Source organism: Monocercomonoides exilis (genome assembly GCF_001643675.1).
Source record: "Monocercomonoides exilis strain PA203 chromosome Unknown scaffold27-1312184, whole genome shotgun sequence".
Lineage (NCBI taxonomy): Eukaryota > Preaxostyla > Oxymonadida > Polymastigidae > Monocercomonoides > Monocercomonoides exilis.
The window spans coordinates 470,579-496,599 of NW_027150572.1; the positions used below are offsets into that span (position 1 = coordinate 470,579).

Genomic DNA, 26,021 nt, shown 5'->3' on the forward strand with positions numbered 1-26,021 from the left:
AGTTAGTTGTTAACAATTTTATTTATTCCAATGAAATGGTATTAATTTGTGATTGTGGATAATTTTGTGTGCGTTTAACACTTTTTGCATATTCAGTAATTTTCTGTGGATTTTGTAGTTATGGGTTTGATCTAACCGTTAGAATAGAAAAAATTATCACATGGATTACGATGATGAATGCGATATACATCTTGGAACATCAATTCCTCATCCTCTACTAAGAAAGCCTTTGGTTGGTAGAACAAAAGTTAATGCTACAAAGGGGATTAAAGGCGATGAAACATTTGGCAGACCAAGCCCCAAAGGAGAAATTGGAGTTGCAGGATGTGTGCTTATTTTGCATTCATATTAACGAACATTACATTATATAAATTTTTTATTTCAATTTCATTATTAAGTGCTTCATCATCAAGAATTTAAAGATCCTGCATTAATTCACCGAGAACGCAACTTTCGAAAGTTAAATAAAGAGGCAGCGAAAGTATTTCTTTTTCATATTTTATAACTATTAAATATATGCAAATTTGCACTTCGCAGATGGGAGTGACAACTTCAAGAGGAACATATGAGTTTCGAAAAGATCATGATTACAAATTGGAAAAGCCAAAAAAAGAGTTCAAAAGCCACAATCCTGGAATGTATGATCCAGAGTATACATTTGGAATTTCCACAAAGCCTGAAGGATATACAAAAACACTGATCGAAGGAGGATTTGGAAAAGAATGGCTTGAAAAAGAAGTTTCAAGGGACATTGCAAGATCCAGAAGCTTATCTCCTGTTTGTATTTTTTTATTGTGAATATTCTGTTTTGAGTAATGCTTTGAAAATTTGCAATAATTTTTATTTTTATTTAATTTATTAAAAAAGAAACGCACATATTCAGTTGTAGTCAATCCAAAAGTCGGAAAGAGAGGAGGATTGGGTCAGTCAACTAAAAGTCCCTTGGACGAAGCTGAAGAAGCTCTGGCCGAAAAAGATAGAAAACAAGCAACAGAATCTTTTAAGATGAGGCAGTTTATGGATGCCAAGCCAAAAGTTTCAACACGCAGATATTCTCCACCGCCTCGTCTTCCTCGCCTTAAGAAAGATTGGGAAACAGGGGAATTAGTTGAAGTTGATCCGTCAGAAGACAAAGTTGATGTTTTCCCTCATCTCAAACATGCACATTCACAGAGGCGCTGCCAGGGGGCACATCATCATATGAATCAGAGCCAAGGAAGCTGCGAAGGACAATGCACAGGGAAATGTGAAGGAGAAGAGTGCTATGAAGATTGCCAAGAGAAATGCGAATGCGATGATGGGTGCTGCAGGCATTAAACAAAACCAGAAAGAAGCTGAAACGTTCAGCTTATTTTCACTAGCAATAAAAGTGGTTATTACTGTGATATTCCTGTTTTTTCTTCTATTATATCTTCAAAGTTTCATCAAATATGATGAATGCTTTGCTAAATTCTCATATTCCATTTTTTCTATCAATATTTCTTCCTTTACTGCATGACTTATAAAAATTATTTTCTTTGATGTTCTTTTTTGCATCTCATTTCACTTGCGAAAGTTTGCTTGGCTTCTTTCACATTCAACGTTACTTTTTTCATCTCTGAATTAATTTTATAAAAAAAATAATTTTTCAACCTGGAATTATCAAATATTTTTATTTTTTTATAAAAATTAAATATTAATCGAAAAAAAAATAATTCATTAGAATTCATTCAAAAAATAGAACAAGATAAATCGACATATCGCACGGGTAAAATGGCAAATGAAATGATGAGAAATAATTGAAGTGAAAAAGATACAACAATGAGAGAGATAAAAAATGAGTGTTGATTATTGCCTTTTTGGCTTCAAACTTTTGAGCTTGGAAATTTCATTTGGTGATCTTATTGATCGAACTTTCGATTCTCCAACAGGAGGAATATATGGAGGAAGTTCTCCTTTCACAGAATACAGCCATTGCTTTGTTGATGTTGCAACTGAAACAACACAATTACGTTCGCCTGCATATCGTGTGGGCAGGAATACAACAGTAATGAAAGCTCTGCCTTTTTCGTCAAAAGTACCATCGCGTGGTTGCAGCATAAATTCCGCAGAAGCACCAGACCGAAAGATGGCATGGAACGGCATTCCAGCATGTGATTCACTGGTGATTTTAATGACTCCATGCGTCTGCTGTCCGACAAGTGCAGTCAAAACTGGCCCTTCCAGTACATCATCAGGTGCATTGGTGGCAGTCACCCAGATTGAATATCTCCATCTGCCGCCTCCAATTCTTGGAGATCGCTTCAAAATAACATTGACACGTGTACGCTGACAAGGCAGTGCCGGATGAAAAGTTACAGGCAGAGTAACAGAAGGAGTTGCAGCATTCATTGCCGAGTGGGCATTTGGAAGAGGATGAATTGGAGTTGTGACAGCAGAAGTGACAGCCTCATCTGAACTTTGCACTTCGATTGTTATAAGCGAGCACAGAACCTCGTAAAAGGCAGACAGTTCATCCGCAGTAGGAGTCTCATCTTGCTCAAATGATGAACCAAGTCGACCGCCAAGCGCCGTCCCGTCTCGCATGTTAGCAGCAGCTGTGATGTCTCTCTTTTCCTTCTCTTTCTCTTTCTCTTTTTCCTTTTCCTTTTCTTTATCCTGTGTCTGTTTTGAGGCACTTCCAGGTGTTGCATTTGTGGACTGCACATAATCTGACATGTCTCGATCAGCACCAGCAGCTTTCAATGCAAGTGTGCCAGTAAGCTCTTGCAGCTTCAAAAAATATGAAGGGAAGGAAGATAAACCCCGAGCAACGCAGTTGTTTATAAAGCCGAAAATGGTCGACTTTGTAAGCACCAATCCGTTGAGAGGAAGAACAAAAGAACGAGACGTGGTCGTGCCTGTTTGGGTGATAACTGATAATGTTTGGTATTCGTGCGATCCTATCATTTCCATTGTGCTTGGTGCAAATGATGAATCTGAGTTCATTGCAGCATCTCCAAGCTCCTGTTTCTTTCTTTCTGTTGCATCCGATCCCATCACTTGGAGCGTCTGAGGCACCTGTGGGAAGAATACTTCAGAGATGCCCAGTACAGGCTGTGTCCACAGCAGCGGACGCTGCTCTGTGAAGATGCACTGAGTGCCAAGTGGATGTGACTGATCACCATATGCGCGTGTTATAATACGGCATCGACTGGTGATAAGGCGCGTGGGAGAAAACAGAATTGGCACTTGAAGGACACCCCTGCCTTCGACATGTATTTTTGTAACGGAGCGAAGAAGAATGGAAAACATTGTATTTTGCTGATAGACCTGATTCACACCAGGAGGAGGAGGTGAACCCATCGCGTCTCCTCTTGAGGAGTCTTTTCCGCGCGCTGATTTGGCCAGCGGAGTCAGCTGCCCCGAAGAACCCGAAGCAGTCAGTGCCTGCAGCGCACTGCGTGAATTAGCTGCAGATACCCCAGCTGCTGGAGTTGTCGGCACAGACACCGATGGAGTGGTAGCACCGTGCGTGCCTGGAACAGGAGGCGAGCTTGATACAGTTGAAGGGAACAAAGAAGTTCCTTGCATCGATGGCTGCAGAAGATCCAAGCGGATTGGATCGGACTCCAAAATGATGTCGCAGAAAATTGGATGAGCGAACGGGTTTGAGAAAGTGATAATTTTCGAAGAAGACTCTTGCATCTGGGCGATTATTTCGATATCTGGAAGGACTGTAGGGTGCTTTCCGTAACCTTTGGTGAGGAATGAAAATTGTCCTGCTTCCTTTGAAGATAGGGTGAGAATAGCTGTTTCTTCAGCTTCAATCATCGATGGCTGATACCTAACAAGCGCTTGTCCAATTCCGTGAGGCTCAACAGTGATTGCATTCATTGCCAAGTTCATTCTTGAGTTTTCTGTGGCTCTTGTAATCAAAATAGGATTTTTGCTGGAAGAGGACTGCAACGAAGCTGTTGATGCAGCTGTTGAATTTGCCAGAGGAGACGAATTTGGATGCTGCGCAGTTGACATCGGAGGCTGAATCTGTGCTTGTTGACATAACACCGAAAATGGAATACCCAACGGAGCAATCGTAAACACAGATGGATTGGTTGATTTGCACTCTAGCTGAATGGGCGTGGACAAAGGATTCTCCACTTCCACCAGTTGCAGAGCATTCATCCCAAGTTCGCACATCATCTCATCAAGTTCTGTTGGCTCAACATCATCGCACGTCAGACGGATGTTGTACAAGAAATCACCAGTTGAAATAGAAGAGAAACAGATCGAGCCATCTTCTCCGTAATAATCGTTTTTGTCTTTCTCTGGCTCTTTGTTTTCATCTGCTTCTTCGTCTTCTCCGTTCGCATATCTGTCATTTTGCCCAAGAACTTCTGGCTTTTCTTCTTTCTCGTTTGTTTTCGTCTCTTCATTCCCATCATCACTCTTCTTCTTCTCTCTTCCTGTTGGATGGATAGGCGCGTATATCATTTCATAAGGAGCAGTTTGCTGCGGTTCGAGTGTGAAATATTTCGGTCCAGATAAAGCAGTTCCTCTGATCTTCACTTCAAACGTGACATTTTCCGTTTGCGATGGGTTGAATAGATTTATGCTCACTGCAACAGGAACACGCACTGTTGTTTCAATATCAATTGTATCTTCCACATTTGGCTGAGTGCAAATGACAGTCAAGTTGAACCACACACACTGATCATCATCAGTCACAAACATAATCTTTCCTTCCTCTTTGCCGCTGTGTGTAGAATAAACTGTGATTTCATAGTCTGATGTTCCATATCCGCTTCCACCAGTGCTGCCTCCAGTTGAAATTGAAGCAGGAGTTGAAATTGAGCCGAAAAGTGATGATTTCTTTGGTATTTTTGTGGGTGATGCAGGCTCTGGCTGAATGGTAGTGCTTTCATCTCCTCCGATACCATTGCCATTTCCTGCAGTTGATCCATAAGAAGTGATGTCTCTTGGATAAACAGTCAAACGCGATTCACCACTGCACGATGTAACATCACAAACCACATTATATCTGCTTGGCACACCTGATGTGATGGCTGGCACGCTTATCACTTTCTTCACCTCTTGCCTTGCGATACACTCAATTCTGATCTCTCCTTCAGGAAGTGGATCTTCACCCACTCCGCGCAGCAGATAAACAGTTCTTTCTGTTCCAGGAACCATCTGGGGTGACCCTTGTGCTGTAGTGTTGACAAACACCAGCTCTGCTGTAGCATCGCACGCTTTGCGAGGCGCAAACTGGAGTGGATAGTTGACAGTGCTTCGCGGAGGTACACGCACAGCCTGCGGCCCTTTGAACACGCAGCTGGCTCCGTTGCCGCACTGCCCGTTGGTCGGGTTGATGTTCACGCGGACAAGCCACTCCTGAATGGTGTTGTTGACTATAGGAATATCCTGTGTGATCGGATGACGTGCAACTGCATTCATCTCCACGCTGCCCGAAGTGACTGGCATTTGTACTACGCCTTTCACATCAAAGACACGCAGATCAAGTGCTGAACGCAGTAGCAAGCGACAAGTGTATTCGCCTGCTTGCTTCGGATGGAATGTCAGAGGGAATTTTACAATTGATTGTGGTTGTGATTGTAACAAAGAGGATTGATTTGAAGAAGAAGAAGATGATGATGAAGAAGAAGAAGATGTGTTGTTCCCCATTCGCGTGCTATTAACAGTTGAAAGAGAGGCAGGAGTCTCACTTGATCTTCCTTTCTCAATGCTCCTTCGTATGTCGAGTGCCGTTTCCAAAACAATCGGAAACTCCTTTGGCGCAGAAAAGAACGGAGAAGAAAGCTCCACTTTGTACACCAATGACTGTCCAGGAGAAGGATAATGCGGCATAAGTGCATTGTCCAGCTGTGCTGAATCCAAGCGGAGTGACTCAAGCGCCCTGTTTTTGGTAGACAGGATGCAGTCGTGTGTGGTCGGAGTGTCTGGCAGTGAGGCAATGGTGAATGTGTCCATTGTACCTGGCATTGTGGCTGTGCCTTCCACTTCGACGGTAAACTCGCCCAACGCATCGTCGCGGAAGAAGATGCGGCAGGTTTGCACACCGAGGGTGATGGGAGTGAAGCGAACTTGGATGGATGCGCTGCCTCCAAACGGAAGAGACAGAGTTGTCGTGTTCAGGCGGAATGGAAGATAGTCAACTTTTTCAGCTACATTAAGAGAATGAGGGATGATGCTTGTTGAGTTCGAAGATGAAGCGGAGGATGAGGTAGATGACGAACTGGCTGAAGTGGAAGAGGAAAGCACAGGACTTTGAGATGATGCTTGCAGAGACTTCGGAGAGAGGGGTTTTCTCATTCTGTCTGGAGAAGAAGGAGATATTGGGTTGTATTTTGGTGTCATGTGATTTCTGTCAGACTTTGAAGGAGCAGGCGAAGAGGCAGACGCTGTTTGAGAAGATGCCGCTTCCACATCCTTCTTCGTGAGCAGCTTGGCAACGAGTGTGCAGTCAGAGGGATAAGGATTGGTCACCCTCACATCACAGCAGGTTGTGTTGTACAGAGCAGAAGTGACTGTATATCTCGCCACTGGTTGTGGTGGAAGCACCGTCGTCTTCACACGAAAGGCCATTGGAGGCGTCTGAATTCCACTCTGGTTCTTTGGCAGCAGATAGAGATTGGCATACATCGGCTTTGAGAAGCGAGGCTTGGCAAACACCGTCAGTGTGCCTGTCTTGCCTGGCTCGATGACAAGAGTGGGCGACTGAAGATAGAAGTCAATGGGGATGTTGTGTTGCTTTGATGAATTTGAGCCAAAACTAGAAGAAGAAGAAGAAGAAGAGGCAGAGGAGGAAGAAGAAGATGAAGCTGACTGACTGTCAGAAGCAGTAACCAAAGATGCCATTGAAGACGATGTCGATACACTTCCTTGTTCGTTCTCTTCTTTTCCTCTGGCACTTGTTGACGATGAGTTTTCCTTTTCCTGATCACGCTCCAGCCTCAGATTGTATGTGAGTGTGTAACGGCCAGGGTTGCTAACATCCACCGAAGTCGAAGACGATATACCAGCACACGTAGGTATCTCAATTGTTGTCTGCGGAAGGCAGTTCGGGAGCATCAGGTATAGCATGTACACAAACAGCAGCATCGCACGCGGATCCGGGTGGAGAATGTCTGCTTCAGTGAGGATGCACTCCAGCCCCAGCTGCTTCACAGAGCTGATGATGCACGTTGCATTGCGCATCCTCTCCTGTGTCGATTGAGGCTTTTCTACAATCTTCATCTTCAGAAACGGAGCATGTGCACGAATTACATACAGCAGCACCACGCCGTCAGACAAGTCAGCTCCGAAGTTCATTACGAGATGCGGGCGTTTGGGGCTGTTGCGGAGGAAGTGGTAGCTCAGCCACTTCAGCAGAAGGATCTGAGGGGCAGAGTAGTAATTGGAGGATGCTATCTGCGAAAGAGAGCGGTGCGAGACAAGAGTGTCTGCCACGTGTGGGGGAAGAGAAATGGGCATCCCAAGCTGCCTGGCAATGTGTGCATTGCCTGGCGGAGATGAGCCGAGATTGTTCGAATGGCCGGTTTTATCTCCTTTTGCATTCGAAGGAGAGTTCTGAGATGAAAGAGGAACTAGTTTGAGTCTGTTGCTTTTTTCTTTTTTTGTATTGTTGCCGCCAATTCCAGCTTGTCCTTCATTGTCTGCTCCAAGAGATAATCCGTTTGTTCCCTTGAATTTCTTCAAGTTGATTTTGGAGAACAAATAAAGCTTGAATATCTGAAAGGCCAGAAACGTCCAGGCACACGTCGACACGATGTCGAATGCCTCGTATATTTCCTGGTCTCTCTGGAGGGTGTACAGCACGTGGTTGTAGTCAGGGACAGGATAATGGAAAACACTTGCTACGTAATTGTCTGTGCTGAAGCGGATGAAGTCTGAATGCGACAAGAAATGCTCCGCTTTCAACGGTGCAATGAGTGCTCCTTGTTCTTTGAAGAACACCAAGATCGACTCGTAGTGCCTCAACAGCACGTTGATACGCTCGCTGTGTGTGATTGTGCGGTGCATCTGCTGCTGAATCAGTGCAAGTGCAGCTGATGTGGGTGAAGAGCCTGCAATCGCCTCCATCGTTCCTCCCAAACTGGACATCACATCAGTCGCCCCACGATGCTTATCAAATGAATGGCGGAAGGATCCATTAAGCGCTTTCATTGCAACACTTTCGCTGTCCTTGAGCTTACTCCCAGCTGCAGATGAATATGGCATCATCCCTCCAACAGATGATATTGTCGCTCCTCTCGTTGCTCCTCTCGCTTTCCAGCCGTCTTTGCTTTCTGGTTTGCCCGATGCATTCAACACACTTCCTCGTGTCCCTGGTGCAGTCATCGGTACATTTTCATCAGCAGCCGAAGGGAACAGCCAGTCAGGGTTGAACTGTGTGGATGCTGTCTGAATCATCTCGCTTGTTGCTCTGCCAGCAATTGCATGCCCAACAAGTGACTCGATTGCCTCAATGATCGGAAAGCCGTTGAGTTCGATGGCTGAGCCAGGCCACGAGACAAGCTGTGTGGAGACAAGACATGCATTCAGGAACTTCACAATGATCGACGTGAGAGAAGAGGGAAAATGAGGAAGTCCAAATTGTCCACCAGAGGTCGACATGAACGAGCCATTGGGAAGCTGGCGTGATGCTGTTGGTGCTGCTTCTGCTGCAGCAACAGCGGCGCGTGCAGCTGCCTGTGCAGCCAAATACTCTGGTGAGATCTCACTCGACACAGAAGATGCTCCTCCGCCTCGGACAACACCAGGCTTCATCTTCAGCTGCTCTGTGTCTGGCTGTGCTTGAGAGTTCAGAGAAAGAACAGGAACATTTCTGGTATTGCGATCTTCTCTTGCACCATCACGAGAAGCAGGATCAAGTGGAGAAGTGGAAGAAGAAGAAGAAGATGATGATGATGAAGGGAACGAGCCACTTTGTCCAACACCAGCAGCAACAAGACCAGAGCTGACAGCGCCAGACATCAAAGACTCTCCATCTATTCCAGATGGATCCTCTTTCAAATACGGGCATGTATCAATCTTATCTTGGACAATGCGGTTGAGGCGGTAGGTGGATAGATAAAAGCCAGATGTGGTGAAGATATCGTTATCAGCAATAGCGTGCACAACCAGCGGGAAGGGATTCGCAAAGGCATCGAAGAAAGTGATTGTGGTGGAGAATGAAGTGGATTTCTTTGAAGTGAAGAAGATCTCAGCAACCGTTGTCTGCTTGTTGAGGGAGAGGACAACACCTTCAGGAAACGTGATTTTCAAAGGAAGCATCGCAGTGTCTGAGGGAAGCTGGCAATGGAGCTCAATGTTCTCGTACCCGACATTGCGTATGGTCACTCTTGATTTCGAGGTAAATCCTAATGGAACAGGCGGCAGGATGACTTCCTTTGGCTCAAAGACAAGCATCGGAGGGATGCCCAGTGCAGACACCTGCACGGAGCAGTACTGTTTTGTGTCGTCGTTCAGATAGAAGGGGATGGTCAGGTCATACGGGCGAGCCTCGTTGGGGAAGAAGGACACGACACACTCAGCTTCCCCTCCGCTGAGCAGAATGCCTTCCATTGGAGATATCTGGAACACACCAGCAGAAGAAGCATCGTCAAGCTCTCCCAGTCGCACGCTCCATTTCAGTGGCTTGGAGTCGCTGTTGTGGAGGACAACAGATTGCTTGTGGAGTGGTTTTGAAAGAGAAGACATCACCCGGGGACCAAAGGCGATGGTGCGTGGTGTGATGGTCAGTGTGGCAGGCACTGCACGCGCAGTCACTGGCTTTGTAAGTGAAAGAGAGGAGGATTCAGACTGGTTGGCAGAGTGCATGAAGAAGAGAGGGAAGTCGTAGCTCTCCAAACAGCTCGCAGTGAACATCAGATCCAGCTGGAGGATCGAAGACGGCTGGATCTCAATCTGATAGGCAGTCAGCTCTTCTGCACTTGGTGTGGCTGAAGCGGAGTTACCTGAAAACAGAGCTTGGGTGTTTGCTGCTGCTGAACCAGTCACTTTTTGATCTTTGCTCTTTTTGGCTCTTTTGCTTCTGACAAAAGAAGACGATTGTTTCATCAGCGTTTCTTTACCTTTTGAAGCAGGCTGCTCAATTCTCACTTTTCTTTCTGCCGTTCCATCTTTTCTTTTTATCTCATTCAATTTCATTTCAATGCCTGGAACCGTGTTCTGTCTGGCAGAAACAGGGAAATCACCTGAAATCGATCTCACTGAATGCCCCACTCCATCTGTTGCCAGCTGAGGCTGCCCAAACGCAGACAAGCCGATGGACTGTGGAGAAGTGCCGAGATAATCCACACAGCCCTGAAGAGGCTGATGATACGAGTCAAATGCACCAACCCCGTTCCACTTGCCCCACACGTCAGAGGAGGAGGAGGCTGTGCTAAATAAAGCTGATGCGGAAGAAGATGAGGAGGAGGGAGAGAGGATGGTGGATTGGATGAGCGACGAGGAGCCAGAGGCAGACGAGGATGAAGATGACGGCACAGAAAATGACTGGTCGTATGAAGGAGGATACAAAAACTGTTGTGATTTGTTTCGGCGAGCGTCTGAATCACTTGGTGAGCTCGCTTCATTTGCATCTTTGTCTCTCTGAAGTTCATCTTCATCGTCTCCATTTTCTTCTTCCTCCTCATTTTCCTCGTCTTCTTCCTCGCCATTGTAGTAATCTTCTTCTCCTGTGCCTTCTGTTCTGCTTTCAGTGAATTCGTTCTTTTCTTCATTCGTCTGCTCTTCTTCTGCCTCCTCGTCAATCTTCGATATCTTCACTTTTTTCAGATTTTCCTTGTTCTTTTGTTCTTTCTTCTTCATCTTCTTCAATCTCTGTTTTTCCCGTCTTTCTTCCAGTTTCCTTTTCAGTGCCTTCTCTCTTTCTCTCTCGTAGCTCTCCTTCGCAGCTTTCTCCCACCCCATTTCAATCTCCTTCTTCTTCTTCTCATTCCCATCACTCAGCTTCAACAAGATAGCCTTCTTCAGATCAACCGGAATAGCCGACGGAGCAATCGGTGTGAGTGTGTTGTTTCTGTGTTCCCGCAGCATCGACTGGAAGTGCGACAGCTGCGACGCCGGCCGCCCAACACGGGACGGAGACTCAGACTCCAACGCTGTGGGCGACTGGGAACTTGGATGGTGCGACGAAAGCGCCGAGACTGCCCCGCCTGCTCGCTCCTTCTGCATCAGAGTGAATTCTGGATGAGATGACAGATCACAATACAACACAGCCGTGATTGAGCCTGTGTTGGTCAGTGTAACACGCTTCTTCTCTCTGTTTCCCAACACAACATCGCCAAACTCTATTGCGCTTTCGATGATCTCCACATTCGGCTCCAGCGCCTCTGCCGTCACTGGCAGCGAGAGCTGGTTGCTTCCTCTGACAGACACGTTCAGCCACTCGCTGATCTTGCAGTTGGCAGCTGAACGAAGTGCGAGTGTCAACAATGCTGTCCCACCAACAGGAACAACGCCAGTCTGTGGAGACACAATCAACACACTGCTTGTTGCCTCCACAAAGAACACTGCATCGATCTTCCCTGTGTTCTTCAGTGTGGCATGCTTAATCACTTCTGCTCCCACTGCAAACGCACCAAAGTCGATCTGCTTCTCCACAAACTCCACTTTCCCTTCTGGCACCTCTCCAAATATGCGCAGATTGCGATCACCGCCTCCATCCACATGCATCGTGCAGAGTGTCGAATAGCTTGCTGGTGGCTGTGGAAGCGACGTTGGGTCGAATGTGACTGTGACGGTGATTGAGGAGAATGGAGGAACCTGCCCTCTCTGCGGAGTGATGAAGAAGCAGTCGTTTCTGAGTGTCAGTTCTTTTGACTCCGCTCCCATTTTTTGTTTGGCTTTGATCTGCTTCTCTCTCATCTCGATCTCTCTCATCAGAGCATTTGGTGAGTGTGGCAGCGTCAGCGAAGCAGGTGTGCTGCTGCTGGCATTTCCCCTTGTTGGTGTTGGCGTTGTTGATGATACTGTTGCTGTTGTTGTGTTTCTGCCCATCTCATTCGTGTCATTCCACCCCAGTGATGACTCCAGCCCGCTCTGCAGATCCATCGGCTGGCACGGCCTCAGCTTGTGGTAGTCCACCGGCTGTCCGTCTTTCCTCCGCCCTCCGCCTGCAAAGATACCTTCCACCACACAGGGCGAGGTGTGGTCGCGCTCCCACTCGAAGTCGGCGGGGTGGTTGCCTGGATTGGTCACAGTGATGGTCTCCACCGCAGTGGATGAGAGGTTTGTGGATGGGAAGGACAAGAGCAGCTCATTCGTGGACAGCTCAAGTGAAATCGGGATGGCTTCTGCTTTGACAGTAACATTGAACACATTCGCTCCGTTGATCTGCACCAGAATCTGCGCTGAGAATGTCTGTGCAATCTGCGAGACGAAGACGATGTCGAAGCCAGCCATCGCGTTTGGTGGGATGATCTGTGTGGTTGGCGTGGACATCTGCAGCTCGGCGTTGATGATCGACAGGGTGGCAGACACATTTGAGGACAGATCATTTGCCAGGTTGAGCGAGCGCACAGAACGTGAATACACACACACTTTGCCAAAGTCGATGACTCTTGCTCCGATCGACAGAAGAGACACGTCCTGCGGCGACAGCGCCATCTTCACCTCTTTCATCTCCACCGCTGTGGTCGGTGCTGACTTGTACTTGTGCTTCACCAGCCGCAGCGTGTCTGTCAGCTGCGGGCGCACTTTTGGCTTCGCGACTGTTTCAGTCTTGTGCTGCGAGAGAGTGAAGAGAGGCTCGTCCTTCGCCGGCGGCAGACGCGGCTCTTCGTTCTCAGGCGCCACAACTGTGCTGAGTGTGGCCAGTCCGAGCTCTTTGTCGCCGAAGGGGTCGTAATGAGTGGGCACTATATCCTTCTCAGGATGCCCTTCCTTAACCTCCTGCGGCACTTGCCTCCCGATGCCCCGCACTATCGCTGGCAGCCCCCTCTCCATCACCACTCCCTCACACGCCATGTGCTTCTTCTTCTTCTTCATTGTCATCGTCTCCTGACTGTCTCCACTCTGCTCAGCATCTGATGACTCTGTTGTTGAAAGGAGTGTGGTGATCTTCCTCTGCTGTTGCGATGTGCGAAGGAAGTCGGTGTATCTCTGTTTGTTTGCCTCGTATTCAGCAGCAGACACAAACCTCCCCTTTTTTCGTGAGGATGCTTCGGCAGAGCTGCTGAGCGTCTGCTTTGAGCCAACTGTTTGGTTGAGTGTTGTGTCTATTGATTCATACAGCGGCAGCGTCTGCGCCTGCGACTCTGCCAGCTTCTTCAGATCTTCTTTCAGAAAAGTGTGGAGATGCTTCCTTCGCTCCACATCGAACTCGCGCGGCGTGGATGCAGAAAGAGACTGCCGCTTAGCCACATTCTCTTCCGTCTGCTGTGTCTGCTGTTGCTGAGACTGTTGAGAATCGTCGATGAATTTTGGAGTGGTTTGGAAGTCTTCACGTGAGCGGAGTGTGCCTGCTGGAAACGCCCTTCTCTTTTGGAAGTCAGACGGCGCTGCTGTTATCACCCCTCCGGTCTGTGCAATGCTCGCCTTGGACATCAGCTGCCGCCCAAATGGAGTGGAAAGAGAGACAGAAGAGGAGGACGAGTCTGCAAGCGCTGGAAGGATTGAGGTTGGCGGTAACGGTGGTGAATGGTAAATGAAATGAAATTATTTATTTTTATTTTTTAAATTTTTTTTCAAAAAGAATCAAAAAATAGAATTTAAATATAAAATTAAATGAATAATGAAAAATTAAAAAGGAATTAAAAAAACAGACCTTTTGAACCAGATCTACTTGTTTGTGTTAAAGACTGATTAGTTCTTCCAGTCATCAGAATTGACAGCGGAGAAGTGGCCAAAGAGCTTTTTCCCGAAGCATTCGATAGAACAGAACTCTTTGTCGCGTGTATGTCCACTCCCAGTTCGTCCATCAGAGAGACCTCTGCCTTCAAAATAGACACAGCCGGGAGTGGAGTGATGGTTTTGCCATAGCACTGGATCCCGATGGGCTTCGCACCTCCGCACAATTGCATCTTCAGCAGCTGCTCGAACTCGCCCAGCTGCCCAGGGCTGAACGTGACACGGACACTCACAATGTGCTGCGGTGCGATGCGGCCTTGGCTTGGCGAGGCAGAAAAGAAGGGCACTTTCTGGAACGAGAAAGGCACAGACAGGTCGGGCGTGTCGTTCCGCAGCTGCACAACAGCGTCTGCTCGGTCATTCAGAAAGCAGTTGCCAAAGTCGATCACCTGCTTGTCCACCACCACCTGTGGGCGGAGCACCCTGCCTTTCAGACACAGCTGCGTGCACTGCCCTGTCTCTGCCACCTCAATCGTCGCCTTCACATTCACATCTTCGCCTTCGATGCGGTGGCCAGGCACCACGTCCTTTGTCATCCCCAGCGGAGGCGGGGCGAATGTGATGGCAACTGGAATCGACGAGCACGAAGACACTGAGCCGATCATCGGGTCGAACAAGATGTGCTTGGTGGTGGTGCGCTTAGAAATCAGCTGCGCATATGCCTCGCTCGAAATGTCTGTCTCTGTCAGCGTTATCCTCTCGCGCGGACGCGGAAGCTCTCCCGATGCCCTCAACTGCGCAGTCGGCTGGCGCTTTTGGGAGGCTGAAGTTGGCTGTGAATATGCTGCTTCATTTGCTGGAGCTGTGGTTTCTTCTATTTGCAGTGGGCGTGTTTTTTTGCCCTTCTTGTTTGTTCCTAACGCTGCTCCTTTTGTTCGATTCGTTTTAGGAGATGTTTGAGGAGATGACAAATTTCGGCTGCCAGAAGGTGCTTGCGAAGATCTTAAAGGAGATTCACCTCGAGTAGCCGATGAAGATGATGAAGATGATGCAGACGAGGAAGGTTGAAGCGAAGCAAAAGCAGAAGCAGAAGCGTTCGGAAATGTTGATGAATTGCTTGGTGGAGTTGATGAGTAGACTATCAGCGATAATTCCTTTGAGCGGCGGCTTAACGTGAAAGAAGAAGGCTGAGGTCCTTCATTCATCAACAGCGTATTTACAGTTTTTTTCTCTCCATAAAATAGGGATCCAAAGTTAATTTCGGTAATAGAATTAGATGCATTTGATGGATAAACAAGATCAACTTTTTGTTGCATGATATTTCCTGTGACGAGAAGGAATCCATGATTTCCGTTATACTTTTCAATTGAAGGAGAGTCAAGGGGGCTTGTCAATCCATTTGTACACTTAACCGGAATCGAAATTTTTATTGGGCCAACTGTTCGAGCTTGTAATTCAACGCGAACTTTCATTACTGATGAAGGGCGATACGAAGACTGAATTCCATAAAATCCATCTTTTTCAAAATCAGATTCTTGAGATTCATTACTGATTGTTGACTTTTCAAATAACAAAGGTTCGTTTGCTCCAAGATCGGAAACAGGAAGCAATGTTCCGCTTGATGGTGTAATCCTTAGAATTTCCTCACAACCAGACAAATCAAAAGAGAAGTCTCCTTGTCTCGTTCCAGCATTCCATATGCGCAAATATTTAGATGTACATGAATTTAAAGAAACATTTCCAAAATCTGTACCAGCGTCCCACATTATATTTGCCATTTTTGGAAATGCTTTGCAAAGAATGCAAATATCTAATGATTGAGTGATATCAGTTTTGTTCAATCCTTCAGATGATATTAAAATTGATGTTTCAATTTCTCTTTCATCCTTGCAGTGAAATATAGCAGTTATTACATGTTTCATACCAGGAGCAATTGTTATTAATTTATGCACATCAAGAATTTCAAATTGAGGATTTTCTGGCATATGAATCTTCAAATTCATAGGCCTCGGAGATGTGTTTTGTATGCATAAATTTTCCTGATATGTTACCCCTTGTAAAACATCTCGAAAAATTAGTTCTGATGGGGAAATATCATAACCGTTTTTCATTACTGATCTTATAAGTAATTTTTATATTGAAAATATCTATTGACAATTGGAAACGAAAGTATTTAAGAATATGAAGATTGGAGTACCAATTTGGCAGCTAACTGTTTCAAGAATATTTGAAGTATTTTTGATGTTTATGGAATAAGTTATTTTTGTTTTATTTTTATTTTGTCTCCACAAACTTATTGATAAAAGATTGTTTTTTGATTTGCAAATTGATTACTTAAAAAAATTGAGACTGGGTAACTGACTGACTTTGACTTGAAAAAAAGTAATATAAGCTCAAATTTTTGCAATTATGAAAAAACCTTAGATTTATTCCATTCATTTTCTGCAATCATATCATTACACATCAACCAGAACAATGCAAAAAATTACTGAAAAATTCTAAAATTTAGAAAAAAATTTTTGAAAATGTTGAATGGAACAAAATTCATAAATCAAAATATTTTTTCCCATATTCTTCTCATTGATTCACAATTATTTCTCAAAAATTTTGAATCAAAGACTATTGAAAGAAAGTGCATTGATCTTTAAAAATATATAAGCAATACTAACCAATCTGTCTATCAATCTGTAACAATTTCTCTCTCTCTTTTCTCTTTCTCTTTTTGCATTTTGCATTTTACATCTTGCATTTTGAACGGGGAAATGGAGTGTGCTGCTTGGTTTATGCTCAGAGCACGGGTGCTGGCATTCATTGTGTGCTATTTGATTTTTGTTGTTGTGATGTTACTTGGGATTATGAATTTCTGATTTATTGTGATTTGCCTTTCTCACACTTTTATTTATTTATTTATTTATTAATTCATTCTTGCCATGCAACATGGCTGATGATTGTTTTGACAATTCTCCAATTTTGATTCTTGCTTTGATTCTTGTTTTTGATATGCGTTCTTTTGTACTGTGTGCTCTGTTTGCAGCGGCTGCATATCGGATTCAGCGAGCAAGCGGGATGCGCAGAAGTTCGAGTGTGGGCAAGCTGTGATGTGTGAAGTTGACCTCCGAGAAGGGGAAGGGTGCGTGTACTTCTACTGCGAGGGGGTTCAATTGCCTGTTTATATTTGCGGCATTCCGCAGCTGGTGCGTTTTGCTGTGTGCACGTATGGAGTGTCACAGATGAAGCTGCTGAAGGCGGAGCAAGTGACGCAGCTGCTCTCGCGCCCAAAGGAAGGGCTGCAGCGGATGAACTGGAGCAAAGTGGAGCTTCCTTTCAAAAGGGCTTGAATGGTGTGAGGGAGATGAATATTCTTTTTAATGCTACTGGGAAAAAAATAAATTAATAAATAATAAAAAAACACAAGCTGTGATATTTGAAGGAGTTGAAATATGCGCTTTGCAGAGGCCATAACTTTCATTTCGATGTTTCGATGATTTGTGCGTCTTTGGCTTTTGATTTTATTTGTATTTTCCTTTTTCTTTCATTTTTTTTTTAATCTTTTCAAATTACAAGTTTTGTTTTTGCTTTCCTCCACTTTTGGTGTGCCTGCTTGGCAAATGCCAAAAGCGAGATCCTTTATTTGGAGTATTTTTTTTCCCTTCTTTTTTCATTTTTCATTTTTCAATTTATAAATAACTTATTCACATTTGTGGAACACATTTCTTCTCTTTCTTTCTTTTCTTTCTTTTTTCTTTTTCCCTTTGATAATTGAACAATCGATAAACAGGCTTGTTTCAAAGACTTTTCTGGAAACCTTCAAAACAGAAACGCAATATGGAAAAAGAAAGAAACTCAAAAATAAAAAATAAATTGCCTCAAGATTTGTTTTTTTGGATAAATTAAGAGAATTTCATTTCCTGGAATTTGTCTGTTCCCACCCATTCCTTCCAAAGTCACGCTGCCTCTTCATTCGGCCCCTTCTCTGCTGCGCCTCTTGCTTCTCTGCCACTACTTCTACCACTCCTTCTGCTGCTCATTCTGCTGCTCTCTCCAGAATTTGCCACAGACTTTATTGCACTCTCGCCTCCTTCCCCCGACCCGCACAACTCGATTGCATCCGACATCGTCACCATCGCTGCCTTTCCCCCAAAGTGCCCAACAAACTCTCGCCGCAGCTCGCTCAACGTCGGCCGCTCTCCTGCTGCTCCCGACAGGCTCGCCCGAACAACATTCTCGTATGAGTTCCCTTCCAGCCTTCTCAGGTCAGGCCTCTCTCCATTCGCAATCTTATCTCCAGCAATCGCAGCCTCATATTCGCCAAAGGGAATAGTCAATGTCAAGCACTCCCACAGCATCATCCCGATCGAGAACGCCACCGACTTCTCTGTTGCCTCCAGCTTCTTGTTCATCTGCAATTCAGGCGCCTTCCATCTCAGACACTCCTTTTTGAAGCTATCTTCATCTTCGAATGCTGACGAAGGAGGAGGCGAGTCGGTGAATCTCTCGCTCAGCACCGAAATGTTGGAGGAGGAAGAAACAATGGTCAGTGAAGAGACGGATGATGAGTCTGAGTCTGAGGAGCAGTCGGAGTGGAGGGCAATGCAGATGACCATGTGCTCAGAGAAGAGCACAATGTGCGGGCTCAGATTGGCCAAAGAGGGGAGGTCATCTTCCTCGTCCTCAAAGGCGTGGAGCGCCCCATTCGCCACCCAGAACAGGATCTGTGCAGCTGTCATCTCCCTCTCCTGAAGACTTCCAATCGCCATCTCCTTTGTCTTGTTCTTTCCATGAAGCAGCATGAACAGAGAATCCCTCAAGTCCACAATAAGCTTTTCATGAGGGGATGAGCATGCCATCGCATCCACTAAGTTCGACATGGATGAGGTGGTTGGACACAGATCCTCTCCGCGAACAAATGTGGATTCTGTGTCTGAAGTGTCTGTGGTGGAAGTGGAAGAAATTGACGGAGATGGTGATCTCTTTCGAATCTCTTCTTCTTCAACCTTTTCCAGTGCCCATTCTGGGATCTTGTCAGAATCTCTTCCAAGAATGTATTCAGTTGAGCCACACTCGCTCAGCAAATGCTCTGATGACTCGGAGTGCCCCAAGCTTTTCTCATACACTCTTTTCTTTATCTTTTCTTCATTCTTCTTCTCTGCTTCCCTCTCTGCTCTCTTCCACTGCTCCTCGGGTGACATCTCCATCGTCACCATTTCAAATGCCTTCGGATCCTTTCTGATGTTATCGTTCACAATCTCTTCTAACTCTTCGGTTCTTCTCTTTTGCTTTCTCCATCGGATGGTCACAACAACAGATGCAATAATCACGATCATGAGAATTATTGCCATAATGATCACGATGATTGGCCAAAGTGATTTTCCTTCTTTCCCTCCTTCGGCAATTCTTTCATCGCTGTTTCCTTGGGTTTCACTTCTGTTCTTCAGGATGAATGCCCCGGTCGATGAAGGAGCATCTTTCCTGCCAAACAGAATGCACACTGACACTTCTGTCTCTGCACCCACCGCTGCCAGCTGTGCCGACAGAATGGTTGTTTGGATTTCATTCTCCCCCACATATCCATCTTCCTCGATCTCATGACCCTCGATATGCTCTTCGCTCCCGTCTCTGAAGCACACTCTCACCGACAGATTGCATGGCACCAACAACTTTCCGCGCACACTCAGACTTATCTTCTCTCCTCCTCTGCCCATCTCTGCCGACTCCAGCACAGGGATAAACAGCGCAGAAGGTCTCTCTCCTGCAATCCCCTCCAATGTGCATCCCTCATCCAGAATCCACAGTGATGTGTTATCCTTCAATCCATCTCCTCCTTTCAAGCTGACAACATTCACCATTCCCGAATCCGAGCAGAGAATATTTCTTCTGATTGATAGATATTTTTCAATGGATGGGTTGTTGTTCTCAAACTTGCAATCTTCAATTTCCACACTTCCTCCACGGACAGACAACCCCCCAACTTTCGAATTACACATTGTGGTATCTTTCATTCTTACGTTGCTCTTTGCAACATCCACAAGCGATCCATTCCATTTGCAGATCTCTATCAATGTGGAATTATCTCTTTCTTCACAAATCGCACTCCCCTCAAATTTGCACGAATCTATCAGGGAATTTCTAACAGATGTGATTGTCATTTGGCTTCCTTCTTCAGATTCAGATGTGCACTTGCTGAAAGAGCAATTGCATATTTCATATGTTACCATCGTGTGAGTTGCACAAGAAATGCAAGGGCCTGCGGTATTTTTGCTGATGTTCACAAATGTTGACAAAAGCAATGAGAAATTCATCGAAGGATTGTTTCCCAATGAAATCACACAACCATTTTCCAAAGAAGAGTTTGCTGCAGCCAGTCTGCAAACGCTCATGGTTTCACAAGTTCCGCAGTCTATCACAGAATACAGACATTTCACATCACAGATTGTTAGAGCTTCAAATTTTGTGCTTCCAGAAGTCAACACAATAAAAGCCGACTTTGTCAATTTCAAGCCACATACGCTGCATCCGTTTGCTTCAAGCATCCCATTTTCAACTTCCAACAACGAAAAATCAAAAAAACTTTCTGAATTCTTAAAAGGCCTGCTTTCAGACTGAAATGAAACAGATTCGAGAATAAGAGATCCATTCAATTGATTAATTATGCACAAGCAGTCAACAACCTGCATTTCATTGAAAGCAAACGATACTTTCTCAAATCGAACAGAATCTGAAGTTGTTATGACACCCATTCCATCTGAATGAATCTCAGCCACCATTATCAAGGAATTCTTGCTCGGCTCCATCGACTTTATCGCTGTTCTTTGTGTTGAACAAGATCCCTTCAAAATTGTTTCATTCCAGATTAACAACTGAGAGTAATCAGAAGGAATAACATGATCCATCCCAACATTCAATGATGAGCATGCACTCTTCATTTCCCCACAATTCTTGCTGTCGCTGCTGTTTTCCATAATCGATGACACAAATATGAATTCGCTTCTGAACACAAACACTCTCCTCAGAAGATCCTCTTCATCACGAAAATTGTCTGATATGCTACCCCATATCGCCAGCTCCTTCACAAATGGCTCTCCAAAATTTATCAGGAACTGCGACTCACTTATTTGCGAGTCAAGATCAGTGCACTTCACAAACACATCTCTCCCCTTCAATGCAACATTCCGAAGGAATGTGATATTCGACAGCACAAATGTCAAAGCCTTCTGTGATGCACTCTGAGATTTCAAAAACAGTCCTCCACCTCTCCCAACGTTCGAACAGAAGCACTCTGTCACATTTGTGTGATTCATTTCCAGCCTTCCCCTCTCATTTAGTCTGAAAAACACTCCTCCTCCTTCATTCGAACTTGTCGATCCACAGCTTTGTATTGATGAATTCTCCATTTTCAATTTGACATCATTTGGCACATCGCAACAAAGCAACGAAGGGTTGTTTGACGCATTTTGCCTAACATTCACAAATGTGCATTGCTCAAAAAGAATGCTCCGCTCTTCTCCTGCATTTCCATTCATTCTTCCAGAAATCTCATTTTCAGTGAATGCAAAAGCACTTTTCCCACTCAATGAAATATCTTCAAAAGCCACATCATTCATGTTTATCGCGCAATCTTCTGATATTCTCATTATCTCATGCATGGTTGAGAATCCTGCGATGTTTGTCTTTTCGATCTCAACAAATCCTTTCAAGGCACTGATAAGCATAAATATTACTTCACCTGTCACATTTTCATTTGTGTGAATTGAACAACTCACAACACTTGTTTTGACTGCATCTGATCCTGTCTGGATAAGGATGTTTGCTTCATTGTCAAAGGAACTGGGAAAAAGAATCCCCAATTCACTGAACTGAGCAACACCTTTGCATTCAACAACAGCGTCCCCATTCCCTTCAAGTGCTTGAATAAATTGGATTTTGTCTGATTCCATTTTTGTTCCTTCCAATTTCATCCCATTCATCCCAATCACACTCTTCACATCGCAAACCCCATGAATCGTCATCACCTCAACTGATGAATTGCTTCCCCGATTCAGCCCATAATCAACAGACTTGCATGGAAGATTTGGAAAGCCACACACAACAGCATTGTTTCCATCCTCAGAAATATACACACTCGATCCGATCGATTTCCAGAAATAGATCAGTGGGATTGCACATTCCTTGTTTTCTCCATCATACCCCCTCATCGAGTCTTCGGCCAATACCTCCAGTCTGTCTTTTACAAATGGAAGTGTTTCGTTCTTAACACTCTTTGTAAGCGATGGAGATGAAATGAAAAGATCCTTCCCATATTTCGCATTGTTTGGCTTGTCAGATGAAAAAGTCGGTGAGGATATCACAAATATTGCTTCTTCTTTCAATATCTTCAGCATCATTCCTCCTCCATATCCAACACTTCCCTCTTCATGTGGTACTGTGCAACAATAAAACTCACACCCGCTTATCGATAGGTTTGTGTTTGCAGATGCTTCATAAAAGAGTGCTCCCCCTCCGATCTCATTTCCCTCTTCTTCAACAGAACATCCTTCAAATGTGCAGTCATTTATTTCCACTTTGTAATCACTTCCAACATCATTGTTCAATACACTTATGCATCCTCCGCTTCCCTTCGAACGAGTGATCGATGAAAATGTGCATCCTGTTATCTTCTCGATAATCCCCTTGTGGCACTCAACAACACACCCATTACCAAATGTGATTTCAAAAAAATCACTCTTTGTCATATTCATCGAAGGCACACTTTCAGCATTCCCCTCAACAACAAATATCGATGAATCTCCTTTTTTCATATTCTCCGATCCAAACTCAATCACCTCCATAGCCCCTCCTACAGCCTTCACAAACACTGTCGAAATAGAATCAGTACCTCCTTCCATCCCGCATCCATTCAGTGTGAGCTTCCCTGAATGACACTCAAATACACTTTCATGAAAGGTCAGCGATTCCTTCAAAGAAAATACAATTCCAGTCACAGACACTGGAACTGAGTTTTCAATCAATCCCTTTTGCGTTCCCTCATTCTGATCTGATACATTGCACTTCATCACATTCTCTTTGGGTGTAATGCTCCATTCATTTGAACTCAAATCCAGTTCCTCCTCAAATGCATATGGCTCAAGAATGTTTATGTTTTTTTTCTTCCCTTCAAAGTGTAGCGACACTGCCTTCGAAATGGATGAACATGGAAATTCTTCAAATCCACACTTGGAAAAATCATGGCTCAATGATCCTCCTCCAACAAATGCTGGCGCAGAAAAGTTGTTCCACAAATAAACACACAGCGGGATTGAGAACGACTCGTCACCATTATCATATCCTTGTATCTTGTTCTTTGTATCGAACGAAGCTGTTAACGAGGTTATCCGTCTGCTTTTTGCAGTTGATTCCAGATCGATCGAGTCAACAAAAATATCGCTCCCTAATTTGGCCCTGTTCCCTTCAAATGCTGATGAAATCAGAAACTCTGCATTTCTGTCTTTCACTTTCAGCCCAATTCCTCCTCCTCTCCCTTGTGTGGCTGAGGCATAACAGTTTCTCACAACACCTCCATTCACACTCAATGAATCTCCGCTACCAATTTCAATCATCATTCCCCCTCCAAACTCAGAGGTTTCACTCCCACAGCCATCAAGTGTGCATCCTTTAAGAGTTATCGAATGTGAACCTTCACCCACATTCATCAGCGATGGCCCTGTTGTTGTCCTCACAATGTTGCTGAACATGCAGTTGTCAAGAGATAGTGAAACAGTTGATCCTTGAGAAAGAGATATTACATTTGTGGTAATGAATGTTCGTCCCCATTTCACGTCTTTCATTTTCAACTCTCCACCATCAACTTTCCCAAGTGAGTTCTGAATGCTCCTCTCTTCTGAATGAGCTGCATCCATCGAAATATTCAATCTTCTTGCCTCAATCTTTCCTGCTCCTCTCACCTCAAATATTCTGCATTGTCTGTTGTTGTCAAATGACGTGTTGTGAATAACTGACAAATCACTCACATCCAAATTCCCTGTCACTACAGAAAAAAGTGAAAGGCCTTCAGAATTCATTTTCATCACGACTCCACATCCTTCAGATTCCACTCCGCTAATCGTATAATCATTTGATTCCACATTCACTTCGTTAAGCTCTTCAATTGTTCCATGCATAACTTTCACATCCTTCACATAATCAGGTATTAACTGACTTATGCAATGACTTATTGTTTCACATGGATGTGTTTTATCAAATCCACAAAAAACTGTGTCTTTCGCTTCATTAACGAATTGTGAATGACTCACAAATCTGATCCAATCTCCAGTATTGTTTAACCACTCACTACGATCAACAATAGTAGCGAAGTCTATTGACACTCTATTATTTGTTGTTCTAGTTGAAAAACAAGTTTTGTCTATTTCATTTGAAGCTGCCTGGAATAACACTATATCATGACCTCCTTTTTGAGCAGTATTGTTATGGAAAAAGCAATAATAAAAATGAAGTTTATTTGCATCCAAGTGTGTTTCTGAATGGATCCCTCCTCCACCAACTGATGAAAAGCAGTTCATGAAAATGCAAGATTGAAAGCATACATTTGTTGAACAATTTATCAAGTCGCATCCTCCTCCCGCTGAACTCGAATTATGGTTTGCACTACAATTGTCAATCAAGCAATTGATAATACACATTTCTTGTTTTTCACAATTACAATACCAAATATCCAAACCTCCTCCATCGTTTCCTGACCAGCAATTTCTAAAAGCGCAATTATTTGTTACTATTTGCTTTCCTATGTGAAAACAGCTTTGGCCACCGCCTCCTCCATCTTCATTAAGCATTGCACAAGAACAGTTTTCAAAACAACTGTTTTCAACGATGATTTCCGATATGTTTTTGGCAAATATTCCTCCTCCATGAGTCTGAGATGCTGAACAGCTGATAATTGAAGCATTAATCACTGTCAATGTTGCTGAATCATTATCGTGTACATAAAGAGCTCCTCCACATTTAGCTGAGTTATTAATCCATTCGCAATATTCAAAAGATTGCGTTTCTGTTGTTGATAACCTGTTGGAATATCTTGATAATACTTCTACTCGATCGTTATTCAGGAATGAAGTATTTGCTGAAAAAAACGATGAGGACAATGAGGTTCCACAAATGATTCCTCCTTCAAGAACATTTGTTGAATGATGAATAACACAACATTCAATAAAGCTTTTTAGAGAACCAAATTTCGAACGTTTGTTTTCTAAAAACCTGTTATTTTGAGTTATGTTCAAAAAAACACAGTTTTTGATTCTTGTTGAAAAACAGCTTCCACAATGAAGAAAACTTCCACATTTGCTAAATTTGAAATTACCGAATGATGATTCATGCAGGCTCAAAGAAGCAACAGAAGTTGTTGTTGTCAAACTCATCATTTGTTTCATATTTGTGGATTGATAAGAGATATTGAAAAAACAAATGTTGCCAAAGCATAGAATTGGTGATATATTCAACAAATCAGATGCAATAATCCTGATATATCGAAAAAAACAAGTTGAGAAAGCATCAACAAACATGAAATTATTCAAGCCACATGCATCAAACAACAGTGAAGATACGTTTACAGATGAGTTGATGCATATCACTGAGGCTTTCCTCTCGGTTAATATTTCTTTGCAAATATCAGATTCAATACACCCACTCTTCAATGAATTAGGAAATGAACAAATTATTGAATAACAATTTTTGTTTTCCTCAAAAAAAATTTTTTCCCTGATTTTTTCACCTTTATTCAAATAGAAAAAATTACATGGATTATCCTTTTCCGAAATTGATTTCATAATGCAAATTGCTTGATCGCATGCAATGAAGATGCACAATATTATTTTGATATTTCCAAATGATGGCATCTATTTATGAATGGCTCTTTTTTTTTGAAAAATATATTTCTTTCGATCATTATTCCCATTCTTATAACAAAAAGTGTTTTTCAACTTTTCAAAATATACTGAATTCTGTTAAAAATTTTAATTATTTTTCACAAAAAATTTTGATTCCTTTATTTTTTTTTTTTTTTTTTTTTTTTTTTTTTTTTTTCGCGCTCTTTTAAAAACATTGATTTGAAAATCCTTTATTATCAGAATCGAAAAAACAAAATGTGCAGTTATTTTTAATCGCCACTTTTTCCATTTTTCAACACACTTTTGCAATGATTATATCAAAATTTATTCTCACTATCTTTTTTGGAAAAATGAGCAACATCAGTTTGCACA

The 26,021-nt window shown here is 43.7% G+C and overlaps 4 protein-coding genes across 4 annotated transcripts; 2 read left to right on the forward strand and 2 right to left on the reverse strand.

Annotated features, from left to right (window-relative positions):
* Window positions 1-137: 137 nt before the first annotated feature.
* Window positions 138-1,638, forward strand: MONOS_2915 (putative protein of unknown function (DUF4483)). The gene is made up of 4 exons (XM_067872871.1): window positions 138-326; window positions 399-481; window positions 538-777; window positions 868-1,638. Exons 1-4 carry the CDS (start codon window positions 161-163, stop codon window positions 1,315-1,317), a joined length of 939 nt encoding a protein of 312 aa, XP_067725952.1. The 5' UTR covers window positions 138-160; the 3' UTR covers window positions 1,318-1,638.
* On the reverse strand, window positions 1,624-15,779 carry MONOS_2916 (putative calponin-like domain protein; the record flags this gene model as incomplete). Its single annotated transcript, XM_067872872.1, has 2 exons — window positions 1,624-13,592; window positions 13,754-15,779. The coding sequence occupies 2 exons, from the start codon at window positions 15,777-15,779 to the stop codon at window positions 1,828-1,830; spliced, it is 13,791 nt and encodes a 4,596-aa protein (XP_067725953.1). The 3' UTR covers window positions 1,624-1,827.
* Window positions 15,780-16,538: 759 nt separating this feature from the next.
* Window positions 16,539-17,114, forward strand: MONOS_17699 (uncharacterized protein; the record flags this gene model as incomplete). Its single annotated transcript, XM_067870643.1, has 3 exons — window positions 16,539-16,589; window positions 16,811-16,876; window positions 16,968-17,114. 3 exons carry the CDS (start codon window positions 16,539-16,541, stop codon window positions 17,112-17,114), a joined length of 264 nt encoding a protein of 87 aa, XP_067725954.1.
* A 424-nt stretch (window positions 17,115-17,538) lies between these two features.
* MONOS_16245 (uncharacterized protein) lies at window positions 17,539-25,589 on the reverse strand (the record flags this gene model as incomplete). The annotated part of the gene is made up of 1 exon (XM_067869157.1): window positions 17,539-25,589. One exon carries the CDS (start codon window positions 25,587-25,589, stop codon window positions 17,721-17,723), a length of 7,869 nt encoding a protein of 2,622 aa, XP_067725955.1. The 3' UTR covers window positions 17,539-17,720.
* Between the last annotated feature and the right edge of the window lie 432 nt (window positions 25,590-26,021).

Excerpts from the sequence above, each read along its gene's own strand:
- MONOS_2915 (XM_067872871.1), top strand. The coding sequence starts at position 161 with ATGGATTACGATGATGAATGCGATATACATCTTGGAACATCAATTCCT. Across the intron at positions 327-398 it reads AGAAATTGGAGTTGCAGGAT|TGCTTCATCATCAAGAATTT; the intron begins GTGTGCTTATTT and ends TTCATTATTAAG. Across the intron at positions 778-867 it reads GATCCAGAAGCTTATCTCCT|AAACGCACATATTCAGTTGT; the intron begins GTTTGTATTTTT and ends TTATTAAAAAAG.